We start from the raw sequence: 16,604 nt of genomic DNA on the forward strand, positions 1-16,604 counted from the left end.
GGTCTCTCAGGACTCAGCATTGGCCTTGTCGCCGAACGGCACTGTGTGATGCCTAGATTGCACTGATAGGACCCTCACCCACTATACATGTCTCTCAAATAATCTAGCTGCGCTTAGTTCAGTACTCTACCAATCCCAGAAACCCACCACCACCACCTAACTCAATTAAATCCCATACCAGCAGACCGTTAACACCCTAACCCCTTCCCCCCCCCCCAAGACCCCTCGCACCCTTAGGAAACCAACCCTACCGACCGACAGAAAGCAACACTGAGCCAGAGCACACCCCAGCGTATCCAAAGAAGGAAAACCGAGGTCACTGCGACTGTACAGCACAGCATAGAGGACCAACTACCATACTACGCCTGCACCTAGACTGGAAAATGGCCCGTACCAGAAAAGGACGCCGAGAAAGAGAACAAGATCGTGCAACAAGAGACGCGAACACACAACACCGACAGAACCCACAAGAAACAGCCCCATTGGAAGAAAACACACCTAAAACAGCCACAACCAGAACAAAATCCACAGGAGAAAAATCCTTATACCTCACACCTTACCTCACAACAACCACGGTACACCGACACCCCAACACGGAAACCTCGAAACATGCAAAGAATTTCCTGACGCACATGGAAAAAAGATGGGGGCACTCAACAAGAGAATGGGAGGGCTCCGACCCCATTACCCCTCACATTACAAGAACAGAGGGGCAACATCGATTTCCACTACATCACGCAAAATACGGCGAAGCACCAATGACACCTCCCACCCAACAATCGGACCCAATGAAGAAACCACAGCTGATCTTCATCCGAGTAGCATCACAGCAGAAACACCAAGACTAATCAGCCATGTTATCAACTTACTAGACCGCTTCAATGAAGAAGCAGCTGTTGCCGTTCTTCACCCTACCGACATCAATGCCGAAACTTCACAAACAGACAATTATAAACTTGAACAACAAATAACCTCAAAACAAAATCTCACCCAGAAAATCCACTGTAACCTAATAAACGCAAGGTCAATGTCCAAACATGCAACGGAAATATACGACCTCCTGTCAGAAGGAGGCATAGACATCCTATTTGTAACCGAAACATGGCTAGATGACAACTACAAGATCACCCTCAACAACTGCCTGCCTGAAGACTTTGAATGCATCCAAACAAACAGAAAATCCAAAAAGGGTGGGGGGCAGGGGGCCTGCGATCATCCACAAGGAACATCTGGCCATCAAAATGGAAGACCCACTAAACATCGATAAATGTGAATCCTTAATACTGCGACTTTCAGTAAACCCCAAAACCAACCTGAAATTCATACTGATATACAGACCACCAACCTACGATGCGACTTTCATAGACGCTTTCACGGAAGCAATCACTATCCTAGCCATCAAGTACAATCATCTGATCAACTTCAGAGATTTCGACATCTGGTTCGACGAAGAAACCACAACCACACAAAAATCCCTAACCGCCCAACTAGCAGCCATGAACCTGCAACAACTAGTCAAAGGAGCAACCCACTCAGCAGGGCACACACTTGACGCAATCTTCACCAACAAGGATCTCATCACCACGGCACCCCCAATTCAAATACTTTGGAGCGACCACCTCATCATTCCATTCAGAATCACAACAGTCGCTCCAACAAAAAAGCAACAAGAAAAACAACCTATCATGATGAAAAGAAATTGGAGAACCATAAAAAAACTCCAACCTAACCGAGCTCCTAGAACTCAGCAAACCACAAGCATCAACCATGGAAGAAGCAGACCTATACAAAAAAGTTGCCCTACTTCATACCTGGATCGGAACAACCCTTGACGACATCGCCAAAGAAAAGCCCTTCACCCCATCACGCAAGAAAACTACAGCAAAATGGTTCACCCCGCTACTCAACACCATGAAAAGGAAAAAAACAAAAACTAGAATCTGAATGGAGGACCAACAACACCACCGCAAACAAATTTAAATTCCTACAACAGATCTGCGCATATAAAAAGGAAATACAAAAAGCGAAGAGGAAACATTACGACAACTGATTCTTCAGAGCACCAAACGCTCAAAAAGAACTATTCAAAATCATAAACTAGATAAACCCACCGGCCTGCAACAACACGCCAATCCCATTGACGAAACTCTGCGAGGACCTCGGAGACCACTTCAAAAACAAAATAACCTCCATCCAACACACCATACAAAACAGCCCAAGCGTTCACAGCTCAAACCCCACCGACACAGACGAGGAACACGCAAACAAGCTACAAAACTTCCCAGAAATATCAGTTGAGGCTTTCGTCAAACTGGTAAACCAAAGCAACAAATCGGGCTTTCCTGAAGATCCTTGCCCCCGGACATATACAAAACAATTCTCAACCAAGGAACCCCCATGGAATACCACAGGAACCTCCTCAATCTTTCAATCTCAACAGGTAAAGTACCGCAGGCCTTCAAATCGGCTTACATCAAGCCGCTACTCAAAGACACAACAGGAAACGTAGAGGACTTGGATATCTAACTACAGACCCATCTCCAACATACCCTACATAGCCAAACTGCTAGAAACGTACGTCTACCAAATAACCCAAGAATTCATAGAAGAGCATTGCCTACTAGACCAGGCACAAGTTGGCTTCAGACCTATGAGAGGAACAGAATCGGCTCTCCTCAATATGGGACGACCTAAAAACAAACTCCGACAACAGCACCGCCCTGATTCTCCTTGATCTGTCTGCAGCCTTAGACACTGTCAACCACGCCATCCTCATAAAGAGACTAGAAGGACTAGGGATAACACACTGCCCTACTATGGATCAAATCCTTCCTAACAAACAGAACAGAAACAATATGGATGAAACTTTGTAAATCCAAACCCAGAGTCTCCACGTGTGGAGTACCACAAGGATCATCCTTCTTTCCGCTTCTATTCAACATCTACATATACCTATTAATCAAACTCATCAAAAAACACTGCCTCACATGCTACAATTACGCCGACGATACTCAAATAAATAATCTTCAACATACAAGACACCCGAGAAGGAAACACCACACTAGAGAATTGCCTTTGTGACATATTCAACTGGATGAACCTCAACCATCTCAAAATCAACCCAGGCAAAACAGAGATAATGATTGTTTCAAAAAAGGGAGGAGACATCAACTACATCCCCTGGCCAAGAGAGCTCGCACCACACCAGAACCATAAACTGTAAAAAACCTAGGGGTCCTGATGGATAACCATCTCTCTCTCTCTCTGGAGCCACAAGTAAACTCTGTAATCAAGAAATGTTTCTTCCTCCTGCGTGCAGCAAAAAGGATCCTACCGTTCCTGTTGTTCGCCAACAAAACACTTAACATCATCGCCCTGATCATTACCATCATCGCCCTGATCATGTCCAGAGTAGACTATGCCAATAGCCTATACCTGGGCATGCCCGAACGACTTCTAAAAAAAAAACTGCAACGTATACAAAATGCAGCAGCCAGACTCCTCCTCAAGCTACCCAGAAGAGAACACATCAGACCCGCGCTAAAAATACTACACTGGCTACCACTGAAACAACGAATAAAGTTCAAGGCCATGTGCATCACGCACAGAGTAATACACAAACAAGGCTCAGAATTCCTAAGCGACAAGCTACGCCTACATCAACCGACAAGAACGCTAGATCAAGCACCGACATACGCCTGGAACCAAAACCCTACAACAGAAAAAAACTCGGAGGATCGTCTTTCTCTCACTAGGCACCCAAAACCTGGAATGACTTACCTAAGAATATACAGAATACAACAAACCACCTAACATTCAGGAAACTCCTCAAATCATGGCTCTTCAAAGCGTAACCACAACGGAGATGCACTAGAATGCCCAGACATTAAAATAATGATGAAAATAACTCCAACCTCGGCCACTCTCAAATTGGACAAACACTCAAACCGAAGAACCAACCACTCGACGTAGCATAAGACCTCATGTAAAATAGCCACAAAGGAAGGCTAAGAGACTGACCACATACCTAGACCCAGCCGAAATCCCTCAAATGACTCTCCCACTCGTACGTACTGGACGAACATATCCAGACCGGCAGACGCACCTAGATAGACGTTGGCCTGCGTCACATCTGGATAGGATTGACTGAAGGATAACATGCACGCGCCTAGATAAACATGAATGCTAGCGTGTGCCACACTTAGAGTTGTGAACACCAGCCTGCGTGGCGTTCGGATGGAGTTGTGAATGTTAGCATGCCCACACCTGGACGGATCTCTAAACTCTAGCCTGCGCCGCATATAGATAAAAGTGTGAATGTTGGCATGACCGCACCTGGAGGGAGTCCTAAACCCTGAACTGTGCCACGTCTAGATGGGAATGTAAAGGCCAACAAGTGCCACACTCAGACAGAACTGTGTATGTTAGCATGGTAAAGGTCAGGTAACCCACTATCCAATAGAAGCTCAAACTCTGCATACTTATCTCACTCAATAAACTCACACAACCATCTCTCGCACAACAAGCCGCATGCACTTCACAACACCAACAACACATAAGCTGGCACAAAAGCACACGCGGACTCACTCCGATCCGATACCCGCACCAAAGCTCAGCACCCGGTGTATACTGAGTTGAAGCTGCCAACAGAACACCACTCCTCTCACTATCCTACTCCCTTCTTCACCTTACTAACCCATCCCACCTTTATCATTTACAGATCTGCCTGAGCGCCTGGGGACCAATTCCGTTGGTGACGGTGCGCGGTACAAATACCTTTAACATTTAACAAGTACCCAGCCATTCAACACTCCACACTGCATTCATACCAGTTTTGGGCAGGGCTGACTCAGTCATTGTGTCACCAGAAACTAGACATCCACAACAAGAAGTGCATATTCGTGTCACACTCCACTCACCCAGGTCCCATCCACAGGGAGTACCCACAACATAGTCACTGGGAAGGCTCCAGTCAGTCTGGCTTGGACTTCACAACAACACCATATATGGAACTTCCACCCAACAGCCAGTCAGGGGGAAGGGACAGAGTCAGGGCTTCCTGGGACTTTGGGAAGATCAAGGTAACGGGCAATGGAAGGCCAGAGGCTACGGGGACCATCTTGTCTCCATCAGGAATCTATCGATTCCAATGACAGGGCCTGGGCATCCCAAAATGGAGGACGCTCAGGGTACCAGTCAATTCAGCACAGAACTGCCACCAGCCCGTACCCTGCTCTGTGGGCCACACATAGGCGCCCCAAAACATACACTAGGGCTACAGGGTTGCACGAGTCTGTACACCAAACCAAAAACAGGAAGAGCTGCACTGCCAGGAGTCCCAAATGGACTCCTGGGCAGAAAACCATACAGAACATAAATGAAAAAAGTAAGCCCGTCTGGACATCCTCTCGAAGCTAGTTGCATTTCCCATTCAGTTGCTGCTGGAACTGCAGAGCCAGGGAGAGGAACACCAGATTGTATGCGTTGCTTTTAAGTCAGACCCGAGCGCTAGAAAGATCCTCCGGACTTCCCTGTTGAAGAACTGACCAAGCCTGAGCCACCTCAACGTAGTGCTGGACCCCAGATGCAACGAAAGTGTGAAGTGGTATCCGAAAACCGCAGTGTTGCTATTTGCTGTCAGACGCAAGGAGCTGAAACACAGACGAACCGCTGAATCGAAGTTTGCCCATTGCTGCCGCTGACCTTCCCATTGCAGAGCAGGAGTCCCCAGATGTCTTCCCTCTTGTCCGCACGACTGAGGCTCAGGAACAACAGGATCTGCAGAGCTGTACGGGAACAGAAGCAAGCTGTAACCATTTCTTCTAACCAGAGGTACTGTAAAGTCTAAGAGAACTTACCTCTTGTTGTGTAGCCTTACTTGCTCTCAGTTGAGACCTGTCTTGGTTACCTTGCAGAGTTGCTAAAGCTTTGCCACTCGCAAGCCTCCCAGCTTGTGGCCCTTTAAGTGTTCTATTTTTCTACAAACATTTCTAAAAACATTGTGCAAGACTTTTTACCTACCTGCAAAGAAGATCCTCAGCTCCCCTTGACACTGTGCCATTAACATTGGCTGTCCTGGCTCCCTGAGAGACTCCTCTTTACCTCTGACTTTGTGCTTTGGAAGGGGTTTAACAGTAGTTGCCTGTTTATGAAATATTTGTTAACCTTTGTTTTATCCCTCTATTCTACCTTTTACACCTAACTCAGTATTGCTCTAAATGTACCAGTGATAATTCAATGTCCTCAGTGCCCTAGCTATTTGTCACCTGAGGTTGTAGAAAGTGTTTTTTGCCATCCCCAATGGGCGTCATCTGATTTAGAGAAAGTGTGTTTTGAAGTATGCTATGTTAAAGGTACTTATATAGCGCACCGTCACAAACAGAATTGGTCCCCAGGTGCTCTGGCGGATCTGTAAACGGGAAGGGCAGGTAGGGTTAGTCGGGGAAGAGGGGATAAGGAGAGTGGAGAAGTGGTGTGCTGTTTGCAGCGTCAGCTCAGTATACACCGAGTGCTGGGCTTTGGCGCCAGTATCGGATCGGGGGCGAGGCCTCGAGTGATGTGGATGATGTTTGTGTTGTTGATGCGGTGTGGTAAGGTGCGTGCGGATTGCTGGGAGAGAGATGGTTGTGTGGGTTAAGTATGCAGAAAATTGAGGGTTGGGCTAGTGGGGTCTGTATCCTGATTCAGGTACTTCTGGTTCCTTTAGAGTTGTATACCTGTGGGTTGTTGCTGGTTCCTCGTGGGCCGACTCGCTTTGGTGGTGCTGCGCTGATCCAACTGTATCATATTGAGTATTGTTTGGATTGGTATTTGCAGCTGAACCTTTTCTACGGGTGTGCGACTGGGTAGGTAATATATATTCTCAGGTTATTTATTGTGACACTGGTCGGTTGAGGCTTTGAATGGTTCAGGGTCGGAGTGGTGTTGATGTGGCGTCCTAGTGCATCCGTCTTGGTGAGCCTGTGTATTCAGTCGCGTTTCCTTCTGTCCGGACTGTCTTTCCGTTGGTTTATTTAAGTATATTTAAGTGTTACATGTTTTGCTCCCTTTTTGAAGCAGGCTTATATAACTGACTGAAATAAACTAATACTATTTATCTCAAGAAACCTTGAGTGTCAATGTTTATTTGGATAACTATTTGTGAAACTGTCACAACATTACTGCTCACGTTGACCCTTCTTGAGATAAGCCTGGCTGCTCGACCACACTACCAACCTATGTAGTTCAGACTTATAGCAAAGGTTGGGTCCCTCTTGCCAGGAGGTCAACGTTATTGTAGTCCACCCAAAGGGTACTTCATGCAATCTTGCCTAACAGGTGTCGTTCCTCAGCCGGGCTCTTCTGTCTTGGGCCGGCTCAGTGTCTCCTCTGTGCCTGGCGGTGGTCTTCTGGGTGGGATCCTTCGCCTTTGATATTGATGCAGCAGAGTCCTGTGAGGTGCTGCGAGCATCACGCTGACTGGGCCGCGCAACCCCTCCTTTGTATTTGGGTGGGGCGCAAACACCACCTCGTCCTCCGTTGTCCCCTCGACAGCTGTGGCTCCTTGTACCGTCAGCAACACTGCTGGTAAGCAGGGGGTGAGAGAGAGTCTGCCCGCACACATTCAGACACTGACAAGGTATTGGGGGCCGGGCTCCCTCCCACCCCTGACAGGGTCCTGGAGACAGACCTTGTCAGTGTGTTTTTGGGAGCTGCCATCATATTTGCAGGTCCAGCATGCAGCCCAAAGACACATTACTGTCGGAAGCAGCAACATGCATGGCCTAAGCTGGCAAAGCGTGGCTCGGCCATCCCCACGAAGGGAGGCGCATGCCGCATTCTCCCTACCCACATGTAGAAGAGATAGTTGGAGAATTGATTTTAGGGTTAATATAGCCGTTAAAGTAGCTCAGTGGGTTGAGCAATCCCTTCTGCAATCTTTGTGTGATCTGCAGAGCGCAGGTTCAGATCCCTGCAAGGTGAACTCTGCATTTTATCCATCTGAAGCCCCCCCTGTGGAGCAGCCTCCCTCTCCCTTTCCGTCTTGAACAAGACTTCCTTAAATTCCGAAAAAAAAACATCAAGACCTTCCTCTTGAACTCCTCCTTCTCTCTTCCCTGCTAATCTTACAGCAGCGTGACTGATTTGCAGGGCCCTTATGTGTCTTTGGGGCCTTGACCCCAACACATCTCATCCCAGTCGCTATCTTCTGCTGTACTTACTTGGGCTCAGCCTACCCATGGGTGGTTGCAGTTATGTTCCTCCCCTCTTAGCACTTCTCTGTGAGCATCAAAACACCTTATCCCTCACCCCTCCCCCATCTGCAATTGCATGTTCTGAACACTCACAAGGGATAGGTTTGTTTTCCCTTCCCTTTTAGTTTCAGTATTTGTTTTGTACTATTAATGCAATTATTTATTCTTGCTGTAATTCATTGTCTACCTTCCCCTGTCCCGACCCGGTTTGCGCTGTGGGCGATTTGAAACAGTTTTGCTAGTTATACAAGGGCCTAATAAGTTAACACTAAAATAAAATAGAGATCGATAAATGAGTGCCAACTTCCATTGGGTGATAATTGTATTTAAATATGTTCTCTTTAAAGCGCTTTCGCAAAAGCGCTATATAAAGAGCATAGAGTTATTATAAGGCAATGTATACGAATGGAGCCAACCACTGCTAAGTGGGTCAAGAGATATAAGGGGAGGTGAAAACAACGATAGTGGGATGTAAAGGATGTTGAAAATGAAATGTCGATACATTAACATTTCTGGGAAAGGCACATCATAATTTGTAATGCCCACCTGTGTCTATTCAAGTAGCAGCAGTAAGGAGTTGGTTAACATGATAGAGGATACAGACCACAAGAGGCCTGAAAGGTGTAATGGAACTCTGAAGCATCTGTGGGAATTGGGATCCTACTGAAAGTAGATAATCCCAGGCTGTGGAACGGATGCAGTCGGGTGGCCACAATGTTAGCACAAACATAATGAAAGGGAAGGTATGCAGATTAAGGCTCCTGACAAGTGATGTATATGCCTGTTTTACCCACTAAAATCAGTACTTAAACCGTTGTGCCTCATGCACTGCTTAAATGTGTTCAGTCAAGTTGCATGAGCAGCACCTTCCACAAAAGACCCCTGCTATATAGCGTTACCAGATTATAAGAGGGCCAACATGTTAAAAATGCTTCTTTTATTTACAGGATTTAATAGCTATAAAGAAGACACGAATTACAAGACAAATGCTTATTTTTAAATATACATTTTTTTTTCCTTGCAACAAACAACCATACAGGAATGAGTAGTATGTTTACATACTCCATGAAATGCCCTTTTCCTCCTAGCATTGTAAAATGGGGAGTAAAATAAGCTTACATCCAGATTCTCTTCTGGTTCCCCAATAGACAAAATTAGTGACATGAGGTCAATACAGTGTTTTGTAATGGGGAATGTAGAGAGAAGCCAATATAAGCGTGTGGGCGAACTGCAGTAGGAGATCTAGGCAGACCTGTAGAACTTAAACTATGATTTTGGTCAGATTTAAAGTTATCAATGTTATTCAACTGTTATATTTCGTACCTTTTGACATGTTTATCAAAGCTAGTATAAATCATGAACCGTTGGTAATTCCTTACAACTACAAATTGTGAACAAATTCTGAATCTTACTATGAATTGGCAAGTGTTGGGTAAGATTTTCATATTAATGATAAATCTTCCTGACCGGTGTCCACCCCAGAACTTTTTGCTGGACTGGTAAATTTTTTTTCCCCAGAACTGAGTGGGAACCTTTTCCCACACTCAGTCTTTGTTAGGCAAAGTTTGTATGCAGTATCCTTTGGGTGCACTACAACAACTCGGACTACAGGAAATCCAAAACCCAACCTTTGGTATAAGTCTGTACTACACAGTTTGGTAGTGTGTTGAGCAGCCAGGCTTATCTCAAGAGTTGTCAATGTGAGCTGGTGGGGAGTTGCAGAGATTCACAGTGACAAGTATTCAAATAAACACTTACACATAAGGTTTCTTGAATAAACGATTATTATTTTATCAGTCAGTTGGAATAAGCCTTCTTCAGAAGGGAGCAATATAACAGTAACACTCAAGATTACTTCATAAAACACACTCTTAATATTTCTAAATCAGTAAGTACCCTTTTGGGATGGCCCACAGACACAACCTACACCCTCGGGTGACTTCAATAGCTAGGGTGCTGGGGACATTAATATATCACTGTTGCATTTAGAATCATGTAGGAGTAAGTCAAAGGAAAAGGTTATTAGAACATACAAGAGACCACAAATATTCTTAAGCCGGCAAATACTTTCAGATCCTTCAATAAGAGTCATTCAGTGGAACAGGCTAAGCCAATAGGCAAAAGTCTATATGAGCTGAAACACTTTTTTTGCAGGTAAGTAGAAAAAGTCTTTGCACAATGTTTTAGAAGTCTTTGAAGAAAAGAAGAATCAAATGGGCCACAAGCTGTTAGACTTGTGAATAGAAGATGCAAGCAACTTTATAACAAGAGGTAAGTTATCCTAGACTTTACAGTACCTTTAGTATGAAGAAAAAGTGTAGCAGAGGACTCCTGTTCCTGTGCAACTCTGCAGATCTCACTGTTCCTAGGCCTCAGTCGTGGGGACAAGAGGGAGGACTTCTGGGGACTCTTGCACTGCAATGGGACGGTCACCGCTCCCAAATGGCAATCTTGAAATAAGTGGCACTTCAGTGTTTCAGTTCCTCGCGACTAGCGCAAATAGCAACACGGGGGTTTCTGGCTGTCGAGATGGACTTTCCTTGCTTCTGGGGTCCAGCACCCTGTTGAGGTGGCTCAGGCTCTGTCAGTCCTGCTTCCTGGGAGTCCAGAGGATCTTCCTGGAGCTCTTGGCCAACTTAAAAGAAATGCACACTATCTGGTGTTCCTCTCCCTGGTGTTTCGGTTTCCAGCAGCAACTCTGTGGAAATGCAACCAGTTCCGAGAGAATGTCCAGGTGGCTTACTTTGGAGTTGATTGGTCCCACCAACACAAAGTGAGAAGTCGTCCTTGCAGGGGCCTCTGTCGATACGAATTTGGAGTTTCAGCACAGCAGCAGGGCTTCAACAGGCAAACCAACGGTCCAAGAGTTTCAGCAGGCGTCCTCTTCAAGTTCTGCTTCGGTTCCTTCGTCCAGTGGTCGACTCTGCTTCCAAGCCAAAAGCCTCACCTTTTATTCAGTTCTCTCCCCATTCATTCCAGCCTAGCTCAGTCACCCAGCAGGGTGGCTGTCCTGGCCAGTCAGTCAGCTGGCCAATCATCATTGAGTGAATTTGGGTCTCCTAGGAGACTAAGGGCAGGGAGTTTCGGGCACCTACCTCACCTCCTGCCCACCCCAGACACCCTGGAGCCAGAGGCGAGCTTCACTCATGAATCCCGCCAAAGGCAAAGCGAACAATGGGACCAAACCTGGTTTGGCGCGCAGAGTAAATCTCACGACGGACCTTTCCACAAAGAAATGGCGAAAAAAGTCAACGGGAACATTTTGACAAAAATGGCTTCCTTGTGTGCTTTACTTGCAGCTGTGAATGCAGCCCGCAGTAAGTGCACAACTCTGTAGTTAAACGTAAACCACTGCCACCAGCCATTCAGTGAGGAAAGCGTAACGTAAAAATGTTACTTGAGAAGCTAGACAAAGGGGATACTAGGTAACCCCTCCAGCACCCTATTGTCAGATAGTGTGTGCTGGGCCTAGAAAGTTAGTCAATTCCACTTCACTTTAATGCTCTGGGGAACAGTAGTTTATCCCAGAGAAGGCATTTAAACCTTTGGGAAATCTGGAAGACTTCCCTGTGTCACTGCACTGAAGGTGCTGTGTGACGCAATGTAATAGATGATGCCTATGGAGTTTGTCGGATTCCACAACCAAAAGAAACAGTGTTCAAAATCACATTAAAATACATGAGGGTAGGAAAAAGGATCTCACTCTCTCCAGGTTAAAAAAATCAAGTCCTCAAAATCCAGAAAAGTTGAAGGGAATTGGCACATTTCTGAGAATTCTTCCTAACAGTCTTTTAGTCTTTTTATGGGTGTCATTTCTAAGACTGTCCATAGTGCCTTTTAAAAGTTACCCTCTTTGACAGCTTTTTGACAATAAGTGCCTATTGTTGCAGAGTTGCCCTGGGGGCTCCCCTTTTCAATTTCTCTGGCTAACATTGTGAGAACTGCAATTCCCAGGGGTAGAAAGGATATCTGGATCCCTTTTACATTTTCTTAGTGAAGACCAGCACCCCCCACCCTATGTGGAATCATGGGGTGATACTGAGCATCCCCTTTCTCATTTTAAATGTAACATGTATGTTACAAGGACAAACTTGCCTTTAATGGCTGGTGGCAGTGAACCTTTTTATTAATTCAGTGCACCTTTACCACGGCTGTTTGCACATCCCCGGTAAAGGCACCCATTGGTGCTCATTTTACCAAAATGGCACGGTCTTCTTTTTTCGCCATTCCTTGTGCTTTCTTGTTTCTTCCCTTGACATCCAGGGAAGGAATTTCCTTTGTGTTAACTTTAGTTTCGGGCATTCTGTGGATCTCCTTCCCAGGCTCCAGAGTGTCTGTGAAGACAGAAAGCGAGGGAGGAGTCAAAAACTCAGCAGCCCTTTGTCTTCCAGCCTGACTGCGGAAATCCATTTCAAGCTGGAAAGCTGGCTGGCTTTCCGCATAAAAGTCTGATTCTGGAAGCTGAAGAGGTAGTCGACCATTAAAAACCAAAACGAAGAGGAAGATGAAAAACCGCAGCTGAGACCATTTTCAGCGACCAGAGACCCTTCTATGTAACTGGAGCCTGCTCTAGCTCTTCCTTCCAATCGATCTGGGGACTCCGAAAACAACGCCCCGACCCAGAGCCTGGTGAGACCCACTAGACTCATGAAGACCTGCATTTTTAGCCATCCCACGTTGTACTGCGACCTTGCAGGGCTGCAATACCCCATACCCTGGGACCTCAGCCATCTGGTGGTGCACGGTCTTCCGAATTACAAATCTCAATGCCGGCATCCTTCTGGGTCTCCAGAGGCACGATTCAGCTCCGAAAAGCCCCCTCACCAGAGTGCTGGACCTTGCAAACGATGAGAATCCAACTAGCGATATTCTGTCTTCTTCTGTGCTCCTGAAAAGGTGCCAAATTCACAGAGCTGCATCCAGCTGCGAGGAAACTCTTGCCTGGAACATTCTCCTGTGATCCATGCTTCCATGCTGCAGAAGCCCTTCCAATGTCCAGTCTTCTTGACAAAGGATCGAGTGGGTTTTTGGCTGCAAATCGTGAAGTCTTCCTGCTGCAACTCTTCTGTGCTGAGGTACTGTGTTGGCTGGGGTATTTTACCTACCTTAAGCCTTTGTGATTGCTCTATAGCTATGGGGTGTTTTCTGTGATTTTTGGGAGGCCACTCATCCAGTTTAGCCAGGCCCACTGCAGAATCCTCCTCGGGTGTCTTCTCTGAAGTCCCTGGACCCTCAACTAACTTTAAAGTGAAATACTTGCTTGAACAGTCTTCCTCTGGAACTCTGACTTTGCCTGCAACTGAACCCTATCTCACCCTACCTATAGCTGGCACCTAGACCACTAGGGTCCCTCTACTGCCTCTGATTAAACTCATGCTATAGAATAAGGGAAGGATTGGATAAGAAAAGGGCTCTTCCTTGAAAAGTATAGCCAGTGTGCAAAAGTGATATACGTGTAAAAGAAGTTGGTTGGGAACTAACTCGGAGAGTGCACAGTTACCAAAGTTCTTTCTTAACTTGAATGTGTGTTGTACTATTCTGAAAAGTATATATAAGGTTAAGTTACTCACTTGTGAATTGGTTGTGCCTCTTCCCCAAAAGTAATGCTGTAGGTTTCACTTGACTATTCCTGTTGGGTTAATTGTATGAGTGTCCCTAATTGGGTCTTGCTTGCCCTGACTTGCCGTTAGCCTGTCCAGAATAAGTCTGCCAAAGGTTATACTTACCTTTAAGTTGCTGATAGCCCCTTTAAAAAGTATACAGGTTTTACTTACCGTGTGTTAGCTGTGTGCCATCCTAAAATAAGTTAGTTATTGCTTACCTTAATCTGTGTTGAACGGATCTAAAAAAGCAAACTGTAATAGAATATTACAACATTAGGTCATACCTGCTTAGAATAGCTGTGCGCTATTCCTGAAAAGTGTTCTGTTAGGTGTAGCTGACCTTGGTTTGCCTGGTGCATACAACTTGTAAAGAGTTCTTGCTTATCTTAGCCTGTGTTCCACTGAGCGCTGTATATTTGCAAGTTGGTTGACTGCAATTTCCTTGTTGAGTGTCACTGCATAACTGACGGGGTCTACTACCCTTCCATTACTAAAAGTAATCAGAAAGTAATCTATGGTTTTACCTCCCCCCCCCCCCCACAGCCTCTAGACATACAGTTAGGTATTCTAAATAAGGTCTGTGCTTTTATCTGTGTATTTAAAGCATACTGATATGTTTTTATAATGTGTTTATATGCTTTGATAGTAATTACTTACCCAAGCATCTCTTGGTCTGCTTGTATATAAAATAAACCCTTTATTTTTACAATACTTGGTGTCCGTGTTTATGCCATTTCTTTGTACTGATTCTAAAGCCCTCTCTTCCTCCTAAAATCAGCCTGGCTGCTCTGTCTACGCTATCACAAACTCAGGTGGTACAGCCTTATACTAAGAGTGGAGTCTTGTACTGTCTCAGTTGAATGATTTTACTAAGCCCTTAGTTGGACTCCAGAAAAACTGTCCTAACAGCAAGGACACATTTTAGTATTTTACACATGATACATTCTGATAGTCCTAATGTGTTGAAGTATAGTTGAGCAGAAGTGATTCTTCCCTTTACTCGGCATTGCAATGTTTCATAATTCACTTCTTGTGGCAGAAATCCACAGCTATTGAAAATAATACCAGCCCAATGATCCAAAAAGGGATTACCTGACATTCTCGTTCAGTGCCAAAAAGCAATACTTTTTAGTTGCCAGTTATTTCACAAACTAAGTTATTTAGGGATTATGATAGAACGTCGAGTTTTGTCATACTAACATTTTGCTATTCAGTTATGTATAGACCTGTTCACTTGCGACTCTGGTAATATGCCACAAGGCACTTGATTTAACACTGGTCTTTAACTGAGCATATCTAGAAACTGCAGTTAGATGCAATGTTCTCATTCGTTTGTCTCTAATCTTTAAAAAAAAAGATAAAGTCAAATATAATTTTAAAAGAATAACCATGTTTTTAAATGGATGTCAAGCAGCAATAGTCTTTTTGAATGCAAAATGTGTTAGGTTTAGGTTTTTGTTGTCCAGTGGACTTGAAAATATATCTGTAACTGCTTTTGCATGTATGATGTTGTAAGGTTTAAAATCGAATACACTGATTACATGATGCGCTGAATTACTTTTGACATGAGGGGTCTCTATGGTGGTCTTATGCTCCTATTGTAAAACCCATGGGTTAACGACTTGGAACATTCCGAATGTACTGTAAATTGCAAGCGTTGATCATGTAACACGATGCAAGCTGCTTTCATTTTTCTTTTTAATAAATTCAGATATTAGCAGTTGATCTCATTGCAATGTTATGATCATCAATTGAATATGTCTTGTGTTATTTATTGTTAAACTAGATGCTGTTCTGAATGAAGCTGCCAAAATTCTCAGATTGCTCCACATTGAGGAACTCCGAGATCTACAAACAAAGATTAATGAGGCTATCGTTGCCGTTCAGGCAGTAATTGCTGATCCACGAACAGATTACAGACTAGGAAAAGTGGGGAGATGAAACATGAATTCCTTTATCCCATTGGTCATTGTGTGTACTTATTTCAATTTAGGATCTATGTACAACTGTGGCATGTTTCATGAATCGCAATTTGTGTTTTCAAATACCAACCCTTTGCATAAAACTGTGGATTCAAATGGTAGTCCATCATCAACATTTTTAGTTAATAAAGTTGGTGAAATTAACTTTCATAGTAGTGTTTGGTTACGGGTGTTAGTAGGCTACCTTCTTTTGTTTTTTGTTTAAAAGTCTGTGGTTTGTCTTTGGTTTCCATAATGTTTGTGGATTCTAACGACCATGTGTCATGGTGAAATGACTGAATATCTAAAAGTGCATCAGGATTTCAGAAAATCTAGGTGGATGGCCCACATAACATTTGCACACAGCTGTGAAATCAGATCAAATACAAATCATGCCTGTGCCCCCATGACCCCAAGCACTGCATAACTATCACTTGAGCTACACCTACATATGACACAATCTTCCATAATTGTGAGATGTTGGCCAAGAGATGGGTATGGACCAGAACATTTTGCACACAGCCACAGCCCCACCCCTGTTGGCGTACCTCCCCTCACTCAGTCCTAGACCAAAGGCTGGTCTTTTTCTTCGTGAGGACTGGACAAGAGCACTGCATGGCAGTTGCACATTTGCATTGTCAGTATTTGCTACCTGCCATGCCCTACTCCCCATCGTCCTGGGATTAGATGCTGTACATATTGTCGCTGGACTTTTTCTATCGTCGATTTGCATTTTAGGTTTGAATTATCTGGGTCCTCGTCCTCATTGGGGCCGCTGTGCTATCTGCATCTATTTCCTACTTGGC

The 16,604-nt window shown here is 44.8% G+C and overlaps 1 protein-coding gene across 1 annotated transcript in view; it reads left to right on the plus strand.

The window, feature by feature from the left end:
- Window positions 1–15,963, plus strand: part of RTRAF (RNA transcription, translation and transport factor) — a 229,573-nt gene extending 213,610 nt beyond the window's left edge. Inside the window, exon 8 of the mRNA XM_069637469.1 lies at window positions 15,624–15,963. Coding sequence (XP_069493570.1) covers window positions 15,624–15,778 — 155 coding nt within the window. The 3' untranslated portion in view covers window positions 15,779–15,963. The remainder of the gene's footprint in view (window positions 1–15,623) is intronic.
- The last annotated feature ends 641 nt before the right edge of the window (window positions 15,964–16,604 follow it).

The sequence above is a fragment of the Ambystoma mexicanum genome, chromosome 14, assembly GCF_040938575.1.
Source record: "Ambystoma mexicanum isolate Mex_15411 chromosome 14, UKY_AmexF1_1, whole genome shotgun sequence".
NCBI classification, from domain to species: domain Eukaryota; kingdom Metazoa; phylum Chordata; class Amphibia; order Caudata; family Ambystomatidae; genus Ambystoma; species Ambystoma mexicanum.